The following is an 18,335-nucleotide window of genomic DNA, read 5'->3' as shown; positions in this document are numbered from 1 at the left end:
TACAGTGAATGGTAGCATGAGTGTGTATAAAACAAACTAGTCATTCCATCAAGTTTTTCTGGTTATTGTTTTTCTTTCATTGCTTTCTGTTCTGTGTTTGTTTTTAAAGTTTTTATACCTTTAACGCACAGAGTTAGTGTATGGAACATAACCTTTTATTAGGACAAGACTGAAGAAACAAAAGGACTGATGAAAATGGATATCTGTATGGCAGTAATCTGTGTTCCAGCTCCTGGAGAGTCACGGGGTCTTTTTTTTTTTTTGGCCTTGATATCAGCAACCACTTCAGACCTAAGAAACCAGGTGAGGTGAGTTAAATTCTTGGACCTCAAGGGCTGTGATTTGAGTAACTGGGCTCTAGGTCCTCAGGGGTGATGTCTAGAATAGGCCCAAACCTGTTCCTGGAGATTTACTGTCCTGTAGGTTCATTTCAAATCTAACAAACACACCTCATTCAACTGCTAGAGCATGGCTGCCCAACCCTATTCCTGGAGATCTACACATTCTGTGTGTTGTCATTTCATCCAAAAATTGACACCAGTTTCTACTAATTGGCAGCTCGACAAGCTGTGGAATGAGGTGTGATTTGTTCGGGTTGGACTGAATACCTATACAGGTCAGTAGATCTCCAGGAACAGGGTTGGGCAGGCCTGCTCTAGGGTTTGGTGTGCAACTGGCTGCATTTTAAACCAAGTTTAAAAACATTTAAGAAAAAGGAAAAGTAAGAAAAGGCACAATTATAAAAATGATCCGTTAGGGGAAAAAAAAAACTGGAATTGCTTTTGCTAGCACCCATTCTTGAGTTTGTGTTTGGAAGTGTGCACGCTCTTGTGTCTGCGTGAGGCAGTGTATGATGTGGGTTTTTGATTGTTTCTGTTGGGGTGCGAGTGTTTGGGGGTTTGTGTCACTGTAAAAGGGTGTATATATTTCAGTGTGGATTCCCTCACTGTAACGGTGCATATATTGGTTCAGTGAGAGTCTGTCGCCGTAACGGTGTGGATATTGGTGTATATGCGTTTTCGGTGCGGTTGTGTATCTGAATGGCTCAAGGTTTGGTCTGGATCTGCTCCAGGGGCAGCCGAAGCTGTATCTGCTTCCTCAGACGTCTCAGGTTGTCCTCCACCTGCCAACGCAGAGCAAACCTCAGCATCAGCGTCTGGAGTCTTACCTCCACCTGCACTCACAAACATGTCTCACATTCCACAGGAGTAATGCCATTACTGTGAGACCTTCTCAATTATTCAAGCTGTTTGTGACAAAGGCCCCGCGTAATCCAAAACAGGATTTCAGCTCGACAGGCTTAAAAGACAATGACAAATATTCACCAAAATATGAGTATTAGGGACGCTCCATTAACCCTTTAAGGTGTGAGATCACATATGGGATGAGAATGTTCTTAACTGGACATTCTAACGCTGATGTAATCACTGCTGGTAACTGAAAGCAGTGGAGTTCTAGAACACTGACAAAAAAAACCGAAAACATTCCAAAAAAACAACTCTTGACAGGATTAATGCGTGCCCCTGCTTGACAGAATTACACGGAATTTACTGCTTATCGTAAGAGCAGCAACAGTACCGCAGCGACTTCCTCCTTCAGCTTGTTGTACTCGTTCACGTCGAAGCCCTGCCTCCTGGCCGCTTTGTAGAAGTAATGCAGGAACTTTCTGTCTTTGGCTTCTGCATAAGCAAATTCCTGTGAGAAAACGAGTTGGAGTGATGCAAATACGGGAAGCCTCCGAGGCAGCATAGCAGTCTGTGTGCAGTGGGGAGAAACAACACTGATCAGGCTAAAGCAAGTTCTCAGTCTGCTCCAGAAAGGGGCTGGTGTGGGTGCAGGCTTTTGTTTAAAGCAGTAGCACCTGATTCTGCTAATCTACGAAGAATCAGGCGTGTAACTGTTTGGTTGGAACAAAAGCCTGCACTGGCCCTTTCTGGATCAGACTGAGGACGCTGGGGCGAAAGGAACAGCACCACTCAGTCCCAACTCCATGGCAGAGGTGGGCAATGAGGGACATTACATTACATTACAGGCATTTAGCAGACGCTCTTATCCAGAGCGACGTACAACAAGTGCATTGGTTCACGGTGTAGAGGTGCAAAAGAAACACACTAGAGTGAAGTAAGGATCGTAGTGCCAGAAGTGACCACATCGATCAGGACTCCAACCCTGTAGAGTAACCTGTTCAGCAAACAACAATCCTACCAAGTACAAACTAGTACTGGAATTACATTTGCCTAATCAGACAAAAACAACAACAACAACAATCCTGCCAAATACACTAACGTAATCATATTATCCTAACTAGGTACATTGAGCTAAACTATAGGCTAGGGAGGGGTGGGGAGAGGTGCAGCCTGAAGAGATGAGTCTTTAGTCTGCGTTTGAAGGTGGTAAGATTCTCTGCTGTTCTGACTGCCACGGGGAGGTCATTCCACCAGCGAGGGGCCAGGACAGACAGCAGACGGGAGCGGGAAGTACAGACGCGAAGAGGGGGAGGTGCCAAGCGTCCAGAGGGACACATATGTTCCAATTTATGGCCTTAATGACCTGATTAGCCCCAACATTTACATCACCTGACATTACAGTTGCATTCCTTGATAAGTGAACTTGGATGGAAGAGATGATGAGGGATAGAAGACACTGTGATACTGCAGATGAATTATGTTGAGATCATCGTGCATTCACGTGAAGTGAGTTATTCTGTTACTCAGGTTGATGTTGCAGAACCCTACAGGGACTGCAGGCTTTCTTCACTCAGTGCAGCACTGTGCAGGGGATTCAGGGACCGAAGGCACACCTGCTCAGGTCCAGGGCCTAAAGAGAGAGCGGCCTAACGGACTCACCTGTTTGGTGAGGATGAAGTAGGACAGGAAGCCGAGGCTGGTGGCGTAGGTGAGGAAGTAGGTGATGGGCTCCATTATGTCCCAGGAGTACACCCACCAGGTGAACCAGGCCAGGACCCCGCCCTGGAGCGACAGCACGGCCAGACCGGCCCACACCCCCCAGGAGCACATGCTCTCCGCCCTCTGCTCCACCTGGGATTTAACCTGTAACACACACATACACATGCATGAACACGCACACACGCATGCACACGCACACACATGCATGGACACACATGCACACGCCACGACATGCACACACACACACACACACACACACACACACACACACACCACACACACACACAACCACACACACACACACACACACACACACACACACACACACACACACACACACACACACATGCATGAACACGCACACACGCATGCACACGCACACACATGCATGGACACACATGCACATGCACATGCACACACACGCACACGCACACACACACACACACACACAGACACATGCAAGTGCAAGTGGAGACTTGTAAAACCACAGGATACTGAAATGAGCCCCCATGCCAGTATCAGACTTGAAACCAATGCTCATTGTGACCTCCCAGCGCATTCAAATTAGACCTGCCTATTTCCCAGCATCCCTGCGTGTTCGAACTCGACCTCTTTCCCGGTGAGGTAACACGATCGGTCCCTGTTTTGCAGCCCGGACGGGCTGATCTCATCTTCCGAAGAAGTGATCTCATTTCTTAAGAAATGTGCACAGGAACAAGAGCAGATCCATCATGCCTCAAGCAATGCGCCTCAAGCAATGCGCCTCAAGCAGTGCACCTCAGCCAATTCACAGAAAAGCGCTTAAGCAACACATTCTCCCAGAACCAGTCTGACCCCCTTTCGTAAACTGTTACCTTCTTCAGACTTCCGCTGTTGTAAGCTCAGTACAGTAATTTGGGGTAGTAATTCTGGATAGTGGAGGTCATCAGTGGCTCATTTGGCTCAGGGGGGTGTGTACTGTACCTTCTCCAGGGGCACCAGATGTTGTCTGAGGGAGTCCAGCTTCTCCAGGAGCTCCCTCTCCTGCAGCTGGTGGTGCCGGGGCAGCTGCAGGGCTGTGTGCAGTGTGTGGACCATGGCCTTCAGGTCCTCCAGGTTTGTGAGCTGCTCAGTGGGCATCCCTTCTGCTGGGACAGACCCAATACGGCCAGTTTAGCATCGTCATCTTCCAAAACACAAATGAGCCGAGCTCTTTCTACAGCTCGAGGTACATAGCACTGCTGGATGGACCAAAAGATTGGAATTACATTACATTACATTACATTACAGGCATTTGGCAGATGCTCTTATCCAGAGCGATGTACAACAAAGTGTATAAATGAATGCAGCACAATGCGTAATTTAAACGGAATCATAGTATTGAATGAAAAAACTGGGAGAACAGACTGTAGACTGCAGGCTTTTATTTCAACCAGGAAACTTGACATTGATTTGAACGATGGTGCTTGAAGCAGGTCAGATTACGACATAACTCAACATGCTGGATTATTTTAGCAAATGGTCATATATTTAGAACATTGTACACATCCTACAGTTTTCTATACTATTAACATAAGCAAACTGAATATTTACTTATACAGATGGAATAGAGTACCTCACCTACTGACTGTGATTTGAGCTGACAATCTCTGACTTACAGGAGGCTTTTCTTAACACTTACATTACACTGCCACCAGTATAAATTCCCTTCCCTGGTTCTAGCATTCATGGCTTTAAAAGGGCCCTGGGTAACTGCTCGACTACAGCCCTGAAGCACTGTGTATGCCCCGCCCCATTGTGGAGGGAGTTAGCCAATGAACACCGTCCTTTGTTGAGTCTCACCTCTGGCTGGAGAGTGTACGTGGTAAGTGACATCATTAATGAGGATCCGGAAGTCTCTTCGGAGCAGAGTTTCCACAGAAGTGCAGGAGGACAAGCGCTCTCCATCTGTGGGGCAATTTGGACGACACCATAACGACTCGGATCAGCGAGAGTCACAGTCAGCCTCCCCGCCTGTACTGAGTCTCCCTGCACAGCTCTCATAACAGGAGAGGGGAACTCTCTGTGTCAACAGTAAAAGCACACATGCATAAAGCGCTGGCATTAAGATAAGCCATAAATATATTATAAATCAAACACACACGTCTAACTAGAGTATAGGGGTGGGAAGCACAGCCATAACCAATAGAAGGACTGCAATACTAGGCACGGTCTTTTTTTATTTATTGGAATTATTGCCCAGCTTAACCAGCCCCTGCAAGTGAACACAACCCGCAGAATTCCTGAGGTGGAGCACAGCTGTTTTTGACTGAGCCACAGACACAAGCAGAAGGGCAAGAGGGCGGGACCTTCGCTCAGCACGGCAGTGGTTGTCACGCCGGGATCCTCCCTCTGCACATCCTGGATGAAGTCGCCCACGTTCATGAGCATGGGCCTCAGGGAGAACAGACAGCGCTCCCTCCTGGAGGGTAAGGGGATTGCCAGCACTGGGCGACCATGCTTATACTGGACCGTGATATCTAAAACAACAAGAATCGGGAAAATCCATCCTGGTTTTTTATATTTCTCCAATGTATCTGATGTACAGTTTGTACTTAAACGTGACAGTTATTTTAACCATAATTCATACACGCTATGCTGTGCAACAGTGAACGAAATATGGTTTCTAAAAGGGAAATTATGCATCCTTACCACAGGAGGGCGCTCTAGTACTACAGAAAGCTGCTTTGTGAGGACCCCATTGGAGCCGCAGCCTGGACTGTATCTGGAACACAAAAAGAATGAAAGGTCTGGTTTCTTCCGGGCAGCTTTGAGCATATCTTATAGCCACATTTCTTAACGTGCGACTGTTGATATTCTTTGTTGTAACTCATCCAAAGACAACTTTACTGTTCCTTTTCATCCACAACAGGCTCAGTCTTTAATAGTTCATATGGTTAACTGTGTGACATAATCGATCACTGTTCCCACACTTTCCCCATTCAATGTGTTCTTTTGCCCAAATCTGTACCTAATCCCAAAGGAGTTCCGGGAGCTGAAAATGCAATCAGTCACTGGGAAAGGCATTTGCCTGCTGGGGTTTATCCCTGTACGGCTGCTTTGTAAGACAGGCCCGTAAATTTTAATGGGAAGCCCTGGAGACCAGAGATAAGCAGGAGGAGACAGATCTTGACATTTTTAGTCTAGAGTTGAAATATGTAAGGGTTATTACCACAGCTCAGGTAATCTTTTGGAGGCAAGCGTAATTTGGAACGACACAGCCTTTGCCCTTTACAACAGGGACTACATACAGTGGAGGTTCAATACTACCACCTGGTAGGTAGAGTGGGGCAGCTGGCAGACTAACCCTGGCAGTCCAAGAGCTCCTCACAGAACAGAAAGCACAGGAACACAAGAAGGGACGTGTACATCTTAAAAGAGGAAGTCCCCTCAAAATAGAACTGCTGCCACAGCCTCTGTTGAGTATGAAGTATAATGGGATCACTGCTCTTCGGTGCACAGGCTGCTCTAAATTTAACTTAAATCATGGATCACTTCTGGCTCAATTTCCAACCAGACACAGAAGATACTGGAAACTGGAAAAGCCTGGTTTCGACTCAATAGAAGTAGGAGGAGGCTTTGATTAATTAACCATCCAGGACAAACTGCAGCGCAAGTGTGCAGAGACTCGAACGCCACCCGGAACCTCTCTCCAACTCATCTCGCATGAAATCGATACTTGTCGCTTCTCGGGAATCTTGTTTCAACCACAATATGATCATTTCTATGTTTATCTAAAAGTTGTGTGTGTAAAAGGTACGAGAACACACACACACACACACACACACATATATATATATATATATATATATATATGAGAACATGCTTCTGCTCTTTAGAATGTACACTCCCAGAGAGGCACTGCGACATTAAAAGCTAAAATTGGGCCCAAAAAACAAACAAACCGCATGAATGTCATCTCCACCTCAGCATGCTCATTAAGCCTTCCTGCACTTCGTTAGTCATTAATCTATTATTAAACCATACACGTCCATTATTCATGCTGCCATGTGTGTTTTTGCGTGCGTTAACAGCACCGTGCTGGTTTCCAAAGCACATGAGGTGAGAAACGATGGCCGTCATTATCGCTACACACACTGGAGCTGACTGTCCCCGTGGCAACACGTCAAAAAGCAAAACTATCAGCAGGTGCTGGAGAAATCACTGCCATTTCCCCCTCCCAAAGTTGGCTGCCCTTGCACAACGTGAATCCTGTATCTAAGAAGGGCATCCCCGTGGCACGTGCAGAACAATGACAGAGGAGGTCCAGGCAAGCCTGTTTGAATGAAGGGTAAAGAGAGAGAGAGAGAATCGCAGAATAAAAGCACTGATGCGTGGCAAAGAGCCCTGGTCTGCTGCAAGGAGACCCAGGTGCACTCTGCCATTACCCTCACCTTGGAGACTTGCATGCTTTCCCATTACAAATGCTAGATGTTTTTTTTTTTTTTTGGGAGAATGTAGCATCTGAAGTTACTCCCCTTGCTTGTGGTAAGGAAAGCTCCATATGACCTATCCAGTGATGCTGATTGCCTGCTATGTATGATGACTCTGAATGATGTAAGAGATTGGAATCCTGCTTCTGTTATTTTGCGCATTGCTATGTAAATTATGCACATTGTTATTCAGGCTCGTGGCTATTAGTCATTATCTTCACAATTGCAAAATCAACCATCTATTCATGCGTAGGTACTTGACATCTGTCAGTCAAGCGTATTGGCCTGCCAACCTAGTGTTCTTGAAAGATACTCTGTGCAGCCATTTCCAGGTTTCCTTGGCATCAAGTCAATGTTGTTTATGGGATGTTAGTGAAATGCTTGAAAAATGTTTTGGTCTGTGTGCACCATTTTTAAAAAGAAAAATGGTGCACACAGTGTCCTCAGTGCTTGACATATAGCAGTAAGTCACGTCACAATAAAGCTTTTAGAATTAATATCTGACCATTTTCATATCACTTCCAATGCGTGAGCAGATGTTAAATTGCACAGCTTTCCTCATTTCAGACAAATGTTCATGTCAAAACTGTTCCCCTTCACAGGCTGAGATAACAAGATGTGTGATGAAATGGGAGACTTGCCCGCCCTTACAAAATGAATATCCAGAAAGAGGTGATGATAAATGTAAATGCTGGCTATTTGATTAATGTCATGTACACCAGGGGTACCTAATCCTGTTCCTGGAGATCTACCATCCTGTAGGTTTTCATTTCAGCCCTAATTTGGCAAACCTGATTCTACTAATTTGCAGCTCAATGAGATCAATGACAATACAAGGTGCTTCTCCTTTTTTAATTAGATTTCTACCACAAGTTTATAAGCAGACTAAATAAAAAAGGAGTTATTCCATGTCCCACTTTATTATTATTATTTTAAATGTATTTTTGTGAGATTTTCAGCAACTTGTTTTGTCGCCTGGATTAGTTTATCAATATCAGATCTCTTGGTAAAACTGCTAATTTTTAATTGTTATGTATTCCAGTACTCTAAAAGAGGATTCAAGCACTACAACTAGGCTACCAGCGATGCCCATTTCAAATACTTTCTGAAGGAAGGAAACCTTCTGTTTTAGTCCCTAAAATACCAATTACTGTTCTCCCAGAAGTTTCCTATGGGCAAATTTCCATTATGTTTGCAGTTTAGTGCTTTTCTCCTTTCTTTGTGTATTTACAGCTCTGAGGCAAACTGGGAGATGTTCTCTGCAATCCACTGAAGAAGCGACGGTTCCCCCTGACAACCTGCAACCGCCCGTTCCGCGAAACTTTTCGGTTCCACGGAACTTTTCACCACATCCGCCTCAGGGGGCCGGTCTCCACCGGAGAATAAACTGAGCCTAACTGGCAGCTGCAGGAGCTTTAACCGGAATACTGCCTCGGTTAAAAATTAGCACTGCGATTTAAACGAAGGGCAAACGTACCCGTTCTACCCATATCAGTAAAAGAATGATTTCTGAAAGAAACATCACTTGCTAAAGGTGTTAGCCTTTCTCAAAAACTGAGCACCGGAAGGGGCATGTTGAATATAAAGTAGTCCCTTTGAGCACTTTCCCATCTCGTGGACGAATAATGATTTATGGCTAAGTCAATGGCATGAAAAATGAAATGCATTCGGATTTCTCGCTCAAGCAAACAGCACAGCCCAAATCCATAAACAATAAAACCACACCGTAACCGTCACTCTGCCAGAACAGGAACAAGAATGAATTGTCATGGCAACTAAAGCTCCATACAACATGGCTAAGCATACCAATGAGGCATAAGTGGGGAGATTAAGAGGCTAAATTCTCAGTGTGGTCTCCGATACGTCACAGAAATGGCAACGCGGAATAAAGCGACGGAGATAACGCTTTATGAAGTGTACCTTCAGTGTGTGGTGTCTAGCACATTACGTCTAAAAGAAAACTTCGCCATAAATTGATTTTTTAAAATAGTAAATTGATTTATCCACTAATAATATTTTTCAACATTAACAAAAAACACTGTTCTAGATATACATCTACCAGCTGGAAAATATTTGCCCGATTGATGCATTTCACATCACCAGGAAAGCCACTCACAAGAGCTAGTCATTCCTAAGAAGCAAAACGCATTTCTCGGTGCATGCATTTCCCAGACAGTATCATAAGAGGGTCGAGCAGTGCTTGATCATTAGTCTGTCCTTACTAATGATCGTAACTGGGGCCTGTGTGTTCACTGATCTGGCACGTAGCACTGCCCCTTCACATCAAAGCGCTGCTAATTGCAGAGCACCAGATTAAAGTCACCCCCGGCTCCTTCCGCAACACTGCCATTCCAGCAGCTGAGTCATCTGCTAAGAGCTCACTCTCTGCACCCCAAACGTTCACATATCCTTGGTATGGGCGGACACGGTGGTACAGTGGTTAGCACCGTCGCCTCACACCAAGAAGGTCGTGGGTTGGAATCTCGGCTTGGGGCCTTTCTGTGCGGAGTTTGCATGTTCTCCCCGTGTTCGCGTGGGTTTCCTCCCACACTCAAAGACATGCATGTTAAGTGCGCTCCTGCAGGTGCCCTTGACCAGGGCCTCAGAACTGGAGTTGGTCCCTGGGCACAGCACAGAGAGGCAGCTGCCCACTGCTCCTAAGTAACTTGGATGGGTCAAATGCAGAGGACAAATTACCCCACGGGGTTCGATAAAGTATATCTTATCCTAAAGCCTCCCATTTAAACCGGTTTAACTCTGAAAACAGAAAACGATTCAGACACAGCCCAGATGCTTGCCTGCAGTCTTTCAGACGGTTCACAGAAAGCTAACATATCTGCGCTCTCTTCTGCAAATGTGGCAGAAGAACTGTGTGAACTGGCACCCACCACACATCACAGAGATAAGCAGCTTTATCAAGATCAGCCCGCATAGTGCTTGGTAACCATGACTGTCCGCACACAGCACAGTTAAATGCTGAGGACTACTCTTTTCTCCCTCGTTGGACCCACTCATCCAGAACTGAGCTGTCTGGCCTGGCACTGCTGGCTCATCCAGTCCAGGGTCAGTCATCCAGGGGTAGTGAGCAAGTCTTCACAGGACCTGCTGGAGGTAGAGTAGCTGTCTGACAACTGGAAGATATAATAGTCCGTTCAATCCCCGGTCTTCTGAGCGTGTTGAAGCAAGACACCAAACTCCCCCCCATTGCTCCCAATGAGCTGGTTGGCGCCTTGCATGGCTGCCTTGACCACCACTGGTGTGTCAGTGTGTGTGAATGGGTGATTGAGATGGTGAGTGTGTGTGTGTGTGTGTGTGTGTGTGTGTGTGAATGGGTGAATGAGAGGCATTCATTGTAAAGCGCTTGAGCAGCGGTTGCTGGAAAATGCGCAATATAAATGCAGCCCATGCACCGTTTACAATTTACATTCGGTTGCCTTAAAATAGGCTGAAATGTGCCAGGAGAACACAGAACTGCACAGAGCTTTAGTTGCAGCTCAAATTCCCTGTAGCCACAAGGGAGATTCACACAGTCTCACAACAAGCAAAAACACCCTGAAACCATGCAGAGAAATGACAAACATTAGATTTAATGATGCAGTGATGCAATCATTTCAGCTGCATTGCATCAGACTAGGGGTGTCCAATCCTATCTGTAAAGGGCTGGTGTGGGTGCAAGTTTGTTTTTCTCAGCCCAGCACTAAGACACCTGATTCTACTTAATCAAGGTATTGATTGAAGCCCATGATTAGTTACTTAATTGAATCAGGTGTCGTAGAGCTGAAAGCTGAACATGTGCATGTGCTGTGTGAAATGTCCAGTGAATTGCAACATTAGGTTTTGGACTGAAGTTATATGTGAAGCTTATCAACGTTACATATAATGTGATTCATCCCATCCCTAAATTCTATACGTAAACACCACAACCACCACCAAGCGAGCTATGGCGACTCCATCATAATGCCGAAGCGTGATATTTCCCCAGTGACATCACAGTGACGTACAGTCCCAATCGCCGCCGTTCTCCAAAACACGTTTGGCGAGGATTCGCCGAACGGCCGCCCTGCTTTGCATAGAGAATCATCAGGAGCCTGACAGGGGCATCAATAATATGTCTGTGTGCGGGGGCGTCTCCAGGGAAACCGTAAAACATTTCAATGGGGGAAATACGTTAAGGGTCAAAACCAAATTACATCTGCTGTCACTCTCGCTGTGTCTGGAGGCCTGCATGATAATGATCTGGATTAAATCATTTGTATTCTGCTTCTCGTCTGAAAAACAGGGGGGGGGGGACGTATAAATGGTTTCATGGACCATACAGTACAAGCAATCGAGCTGTCTTTCCCACTGAGGGTACAGAGTAACAGTCGTTCTAACATTAACCTTGTTCAAAACACATTGTATTTCAGCTGGATGGGGGGCGTAATTTGGAATGAACAGGTGGAGAGGCAATGGAATTCAGCCGTTATATTATGAGTTCAGAAGTACGGAAGCCCGGACTGGCCAATTTTCAGTCAGACCACCAGGAAAGGGCCAAGCTTTTTAAATATTTTTTAAAGGAAACCCCATCATGTCGCCAGAGTCAACACTTTACGGAACACCTCAGCGTACCCCAAATCCACCTGTGACCCCCACAATAATCACAGAGAGCTTTCACTCCACAGCATATTCTGCATAGCCAAAGTCAAATAATTGCACGTCTCTGGAGTTCAACATTGTGTTTTCAGTTTTCAGCAATTAACACTTATTTCCCCCCAAACCAGTCTGTTTTGTTTGTTTGTTTTGTTTAATTGCACATCAGTTTGCACGGTAATTGTGGCAAAACGCCTGCAATGGTTGTGCAGTGTTGGATCGAAGCCGTAATTTTATTCTGAAGAACTTCTGCGGTGCGTAAATGTCTGTGGAGTTACGGTGTCCACGGATCAGTAATGGCAGTTACACCGCTGCTGTTTTTAAAAAACGTGTGATTTGTTTTTTCAGATGGATGACGTTACACAGCAGAAATGAATTCTAATCTGCCTTGGCAGCTTCCTGTGTTGCACTGTCGAACGTGCCCCTCGTCACTGTGATCTTCGCGGCCAGCCACGATAGCTTGTGCTTTTCTTTTCTTTTCCTGCCTGTCCCTGCCCTATTATTAGCGACAATTTAGCTACAAAAAAACTGCTGCCACTGTAAAAAGGAGAGGAACGGAACAGCTTAAGGCTTTCGATTCCGCATTTCACAGACATAAAACAGGCAGTTTTGAGATGGACTCCAGCATCCACCTGTGATATTTAATTCCATCGTCGTTCACCTTCAGAAATAACAGGCGACTCCATGCTCCTGGAGAAGGTGCACATCAAACAACAATTACTTCTGTCACTTCTACCCAGGCCCGACAAGAAAAGAAATAAGCCATTCAAAAAGAATGAATGGTTAACAGCACACAGGCCTAACAGAATTGCAAATGTAATCTTAACCAGAGCAGACTTCACTGGATGGGGGGGGGGGGGGGGGAGTGTTCCCTTGGCTGTTCTTAGTGACTGTATCCCAGAATTACAGTGTTGTGATGTCCCTGTCTGTTGGGCCAAACTGGCCTGCGTATTCACGTCTGATGCCCTGTATCAAGAAAACTTCAAATCAACAGCCCTTTTGGAGTGCGCCTTATAAACGGTCGGTACGATGCTCTGACATTTTCTGTCGCGGTGCGGGAGACAGGTCACAGGTCGTTTCAGGTTAACGTGTCTCCAAAGGCCAGCATCCACCTGTTCTTTTAAAACGGTTAGCGAGCGCCAGCTAGCAGAGAACAGAGCTCCGTTCCCTTCACGCACGGCCAGCTGTCCAAGGCAGACAGATTGCAGTCATCTCGGGGTTAATTATAATCCAACAGGCAAGATCAAGTGTCAATGATCTTCCCTCTCGTCCCTCCCTTGCCTCTTACAAAGTAACAAACCAGCAGGAAATTAACCCGACGCTAACAGGAAATGGACTCTGTAATCAGAAAGCCAAATCACTATACAGCCACCATCCTACTTTATCACATTCCTTCCGTCCCAAGAAATTTCTCAGCATAACCTCCCAAAAATGAGTATAATAATGAAGGTTTCCACTTCTCACTCCAGTGCATATTTAATAATAACTCATCCTTGCAAAGGCACAAATGAAAATGACAATTAAAATTTTCATGGTACGGGTACAGCAGGAACTGTTCATCCATTAACCTGCACACATATTAATGATTATTTCTGCCTGTCAATCTTACTGCCTCTCAGTCAGTACATGACCCATTCATTGGCTTCCTTTAAGATTTTGCAAAAGGCTTTTCCCTTTTACACACACGCACATGGACACACAAAGAGATTCAATAATCAAACATACAATTATTACTATGTGTATGTTTCTTTATTGTAGTTTTTATAAGAATCGTGAATCTCTATAATCTAGTGCACAAGGTTTCCCAGAGTGTTCGTTTGCAGAGCAATGCTGGGTCGGCCTGGAGGTGCATCCTAAAGTCTTAAGCGGCTCCCAAAGCAAGGCTAATCTCGCACAAGCCAGACGGATTCAGGACGAGAGTTCAAAAACAGTCACGGGGTCTCCCACCTCCGGCTAGGAGCTCAAGTTCTCAAAATAGCAACGCAGCGGCAAAGCACAAATTGAGATGCCGCAGCAGCGACGCTACCAGGTTCTGACAGACACCTGGGATGCTTGGAGACTCTTTGCGGCGCGCTCTCGCGGCCACCAGCCGTTCCCCCGAACAGTAACCTTTAAACGGCACTGTGTCTGAGACATTTTACACGCTGCGCACTGCGGGAACCTGACATTCTGTCCTTACAGTACTGATAGGCATGGAGAATTAAAACCGAAAGGGCAAAGAACAAAGACAGACTAGTCACAGACATAAATGAACCTTTCGGCTGCTGACGTAAAGTGACAGTTGACCATGTTTGGATGGAAAGAGGGAACGTGACAGGGGGCACAGGGAGTCAAATCTGCGGCCAAGCAGCCCTCAAGAAGAGCGCTAAAGGTGACACGTCCATCAGCAAACGCCACGGTTCAATTCCAAATGCCGTCATCGCAAGTTCCACATCACATTAAGCGGGTTTCACTAAAGATCTATGGGTATACTGTACAATAGGTTAATTTGACCAGAGAGCGGTGGCATAATACCCGGTAGCAAACGCTCGCCCACCGTGACAGCAAAAGATTTAGCGCAGCACGGAGCTCGGTGCGCTACTCCGCAAATTTAGCTGTATTGTACGCGCTGGAGAAACCGCACTGACCTCTCCGGCCGCTCACTGGCCTTCGAGGAGCAGAGGAGAAAATCGGTGAGGGAGGAAGCAGCGAAAGATCTGTGCCATTGTCTGTGTCATTGTGGGCATAAATACAATGACACAGGTCTTTATCTTTCCCGGGTCTGTTCAGGTGAATGTGCTTCTTTATCACTCTGCGTGATTGTATCTATCGCTGCCATAAAACTGATTTATGCGTAAACACTCCGCTCAGAATTGTGCATTCGTATGGAAGAGTCCGAGTGTGTAAATTAATTTACAATGCTGTACTTAAGAATTTATATGGAAACAAAAGATGGGACGCAAAAAGAACAGCTGGAAAGCAGGGGCATGTGACTCAGCTCGAGAACGGATCAGAAGGACCCGAGTCTTGAAACACTTTAAGAATCCGTTGACCTCTTTTTGGTTAATTAGTCCGTCCGTTAACATCATTAAAACCCTCTTATGCAGGATACAGTACGATAAGATCGGCACGAACGGAAAAGTAATCTGGAAAGAAGAAAAGCCAACAGGAACTCACTGAGCCAGACAGCATTTGCATGAAATATGCTTTTAATGGCCTGAGGAATGCAATGAGGGAACAGAATTTGGTATCACTGTGCGTGTGTAAGAGTTCCTCTCACAAGACTCCACCCTTATTCCAGGACAGGTGAGAGGAACACTCTAAACAGGTGCCTTGCCCACCACTCCCTTCAGTAGCATAGAGCAGTGCAGGGTCACACCTCAAATACTCACTCCAGTAGGCAATGCATAATGCCTGCAGTGTTTATTCATTTTGTTTCCCAAGAAAAAATAGTTTGTGCATTTCAGAGTAGCTAAAAGGCGACTGTGGCAGCTAGATTAGGATTAATGGGGCAAGCTTAATGTTCCAGGACTGTAAATATAAATCTTTTCCCTGCCTGTTATCTGCGTGCCCCACGGCAGCCTCTTCCACACAATGAAAGCATAAAGAGATGAGGCACCGGCATAATCGCCCCGGGATGGAGAAGCAGCAGTCTTCCCATAAATCTATTCTTCATATCGCGAGATGAAATCGAGGATATTGAGCATCCTCAACACATTATTTCACTGCCTCACTCAGTGTTGGCACAGCACTGACAGGTCTGCTTCACCACAGATTAACCAGGGTGTCAGGGCACAGGTTTTTGCATACACTGACAAAAAAAATGTCAGCTTGTTTTAGGGATTATGACACAGACTTGGACTTAATTGCAGCTGGTGTTCATCATTCACTGTCAGGTGTCCCTTTCACGAAAGTTTGGATCAAACATTCACAGCAGATACCGTGTTTACACAAGGAGGGAGACACACGCAAAACTGGTTTGAAGAAGACTGCAAACATGAGGAAAGAAAAGATTGTGTAAATGAGCCATTCTTTATTTAGGGCTCATTCCAAAATGAAATTAATATATCTGATAACCGAAACCACTTCCCTTAAATAGAACAGCACAGGAGCGGGCCATCAGTGGAACACAAAACAAGTCTATATCAAGTAATCACTCAGTCAGGCTTTCAAATTCAGTGCGGACAGCCCATTCACACACAGCAAAATTGCCTTGTTCAAAGGGCATGAAAGAGGAAGATCAAATTAGCTCTGTGCAGTTTTCGTGAGAAGGAAAGGTGACTCAGATGTGAACATCCACCCACCGCATATCCATTTCTGGCACATGGACTTCAGGCCCAGCACCAGAACCACAAACAGGAAGGGTTTCCTCATCAAGCTTTCAAACAAGTCCCAAACCATTTAATTAATGTTGACTTGAATCAACACCAAACAGCACTAGTGGGTGATTTTCTTCAATATTACAGTATCTCTCAACACCTAAACACCTCTGTAAAATAAATTCATTTTTATTCAAAGTTATCCAATATTCATAATAATACTGTAGGTCTGCAGTCTTAAAATGAGGTTAAAGTAGTTTAATACACTTTATTGTTTAACTTAGACTACCTACATTTTTAGAGGAAAGAGCTAATCCATATCCATATTCAGAAGCAGGCAGCTGTTGCCCAAGCAATGTCTTTTGCATTTAAGTTTATTGGCCCTACAAGTAGTTGAAGAGGAAGACGTGGCATCCTTCAGATGTAGTTCTTCATATATCAGGCACATGCCCAGCAGATATCAGAAAATAAATAACTTTCCTCGAGCATTAACCCGAGGGTAAAACAAGAAAACATCCAAGCGTCCTGCCCCCCTGTTTGCTCTCTGAGATAAACAGAAGCTGGGAATCGAGAGGAAACAGTTTACAAAAGTAACCGATCCATTCTACAAACTCTTCACTACATACAATCGACAAACATGGTATTTCATTGTTTAATTGTACGATTTCAGAGCGTTGTGAGCGTACAAATTATGTAGGTCAACATTGTATTGAATTTGCAAATGTAAACTAATGTTGAACGTTTTGTCTGCAGGTTTGTTGAACTTCAATATGAAATATGGCATAACATACATCACATAACATTTAATCATCATTTCCAAAACAGAACAATATTTTAACATGTATTATCACGTGCATGGTTATTTATTTATTAATTTATTTGACAGTTTGGATCTTAATGCACAACAATGTTTTTATATTACCTTACCTGAGATATATACCCCCCGGTTGCTTTGATAGAGGCGCATGAGAGAGCACTGTGGAAAACTCCAATTTGTAGTTTAGCAACTCTTCCCAAAGACACCATTGCTGCAGATTACCATCTAATCTCAATAAGACATCACATCACGACTCTAAATAAACAACGGCGTCACTAGCATCCTCCGTCTCTCCCGTGAGAACAGCTCTGCTAAAATATAGTAGCATCGGGACTGCCGAAGGAAACCGTTTACTGTTCAACCACCCTATTGGTGGATACAGCGAGTGGGCGGGTCTATCCTGCACGTGCAGAAAGCACGGTAATTCGGTACTTGACAGTTTTTGGTTCGCCAGGTGTTTCAGTTTAAACGTTGTCATATTGAGAACAAATATTGGAATCGTCTCACATGCATTCTGTATTATGAAGGAAGTCGTTATTTTATAAATGCAAAATTTTAAACTGCAGAGCGAAACGTATTTACTTTGGCAAGACAATTTCTCTTATCTGCCCGATAAGTGCTGGCGTCATGGACCACGGCCAGTTAGCTATAATTTACATAAATTACAGCCACTGATACTTAAACCAAATGCGATACGTGTAACTGCTATTTAAGAACCGCGCCGAACGCTTGAAGTGTACAAGAAGCGTTTAAGTGAGCGTCTAAGTGTTAAGTGGCCGCTGATTTTGTCACTTTAGGAGGAAGAGGAGCTTCTGTGAGTGTCTAGGACAGGGATATGTCCTTCCTATGTGCCAGGGTCACTTACCTCGTGGCTACCGTGGAGCTTGGAGGGGGGAGGGGGGAGGGGGGAGGGGGTTGGTCGGTGGCATGAGAGCAAGGTCTACCACATGCCATTAACCACTTGCTCACAAAAAAATAACAACCGAAAGAGAAAGAGAAAGAGAAACACTTCTCAAAAACACAAAAAATACATCTTAAAAACATGTTGATGGACCACTTTGTGCAGCTGCCAGTCAGTGACACAATATCATGCACAGCCTAACAATATTTTTCAGTTAAACTTTTTTTTTTTTTTTACCCCATCCCAAGTGCTGAAATCCCATGCCCACCTTACCAGACACACAGTAATCTGGTATCGGCTGATACCCATAAATTTGACATTGTCACTCCATGC

The 18,335-nt window shown here is 45.0% G+C and overlaps 1 protein-coding gene across 3 annotated transcripts; it reads right to left on the bottom strand.

Annotated features, from left to right (window-relative positions):
- Positions 1–139: 139 nt before the first annotated feature.
- Positions 140–17,435, bottom strand: LOC135260097 (calcium uniporter protein, mitochondrial-like). 3 transcript variants are annotated; one of them, XR_010331467.1, is made up of 9 exons: positions 17,212–17,435; positions 5,577–5,649; positions 5,234–5,404; positions 4,728–4,832; positions 3,870–4,033; positions 2,847–3,050; positions 1,579–1,695; positions 539–1,123; positions 140–327 (listed from the first exon to the last, which is right to left on the bottom strand). XR_010331467.1 is itself a non-coding variant. In XM_064345273.1 (8 exons), exons 1-8 carry the CDS (start codon positions 17,308–17,310, stop codon positions 1,046–1,048), a joined length of 1,011 nt encoding a protein of 336 aa, XP_064201343.1. In that variant the 5' UTR covers positions 17,311–17,435; the 3' UTR covers positions 140–1,045. The 3 variants fall into 3 exon arrangements, 2 of the variants coding, with proteins under 2 accessions (XP_064201343.1, XP_064201344.1); XM_064345273.1 differs by having other exon boundaries at positions 140–1,123; XM_064345274.1 differs by having other exon boundaries at positions 140–1,123; positions 3,870–4,030; positions 17,212–17,434.
- Positions 17,436–18,335: the final 900 nt, after the last annotated feature.

This window comes from Anguilla rostrata, chromosome 7 (assembly GCF_018555375.3).
Source record: "Anguilla rostrata isolate EN2019 chromosome 7, ASM1855537v3, whole genome shotgun sequence".
In the NCBI taxonomy this organism is placed as follows: domain Eukaryota; kingdom Metazoa; phylum Chordata; class Actinopteri; order Anguilliformes; family Anguillidae; genus Anguilla; species Anguilla rostrata.
The sequence above is the reverse complement of the archived record's forward strand: the minus strand, read 5'-3'. Positions and strand labels throughout refer to the sequence as shown.

Bases quoted from the DNA above. Each gene is read 5' to 3' on its own strand.
- LOC135260097 (XM_064345273.1), bottom strand. From the start codon at position 17,310: ATGGTGTCTTTGGGAAGAGTTGCTAAACTACAAATTGGAGTTTTCCAC. The intron at 5,650-17,211 runs GTAAGGTAATAT...TTTGTGTTCCAG, and splicing joins CCGGGGGGTATATATCTCAG to ATACAGTCCAGGCTGCGGCT. The intron at 1,696-2,846 runs GTGAGTCCGTTA...GTTTTCTCACAG, and splicing joins ACTTCATCCTCACCAAACAG to GAATTTGCTTATGCAGAAGC.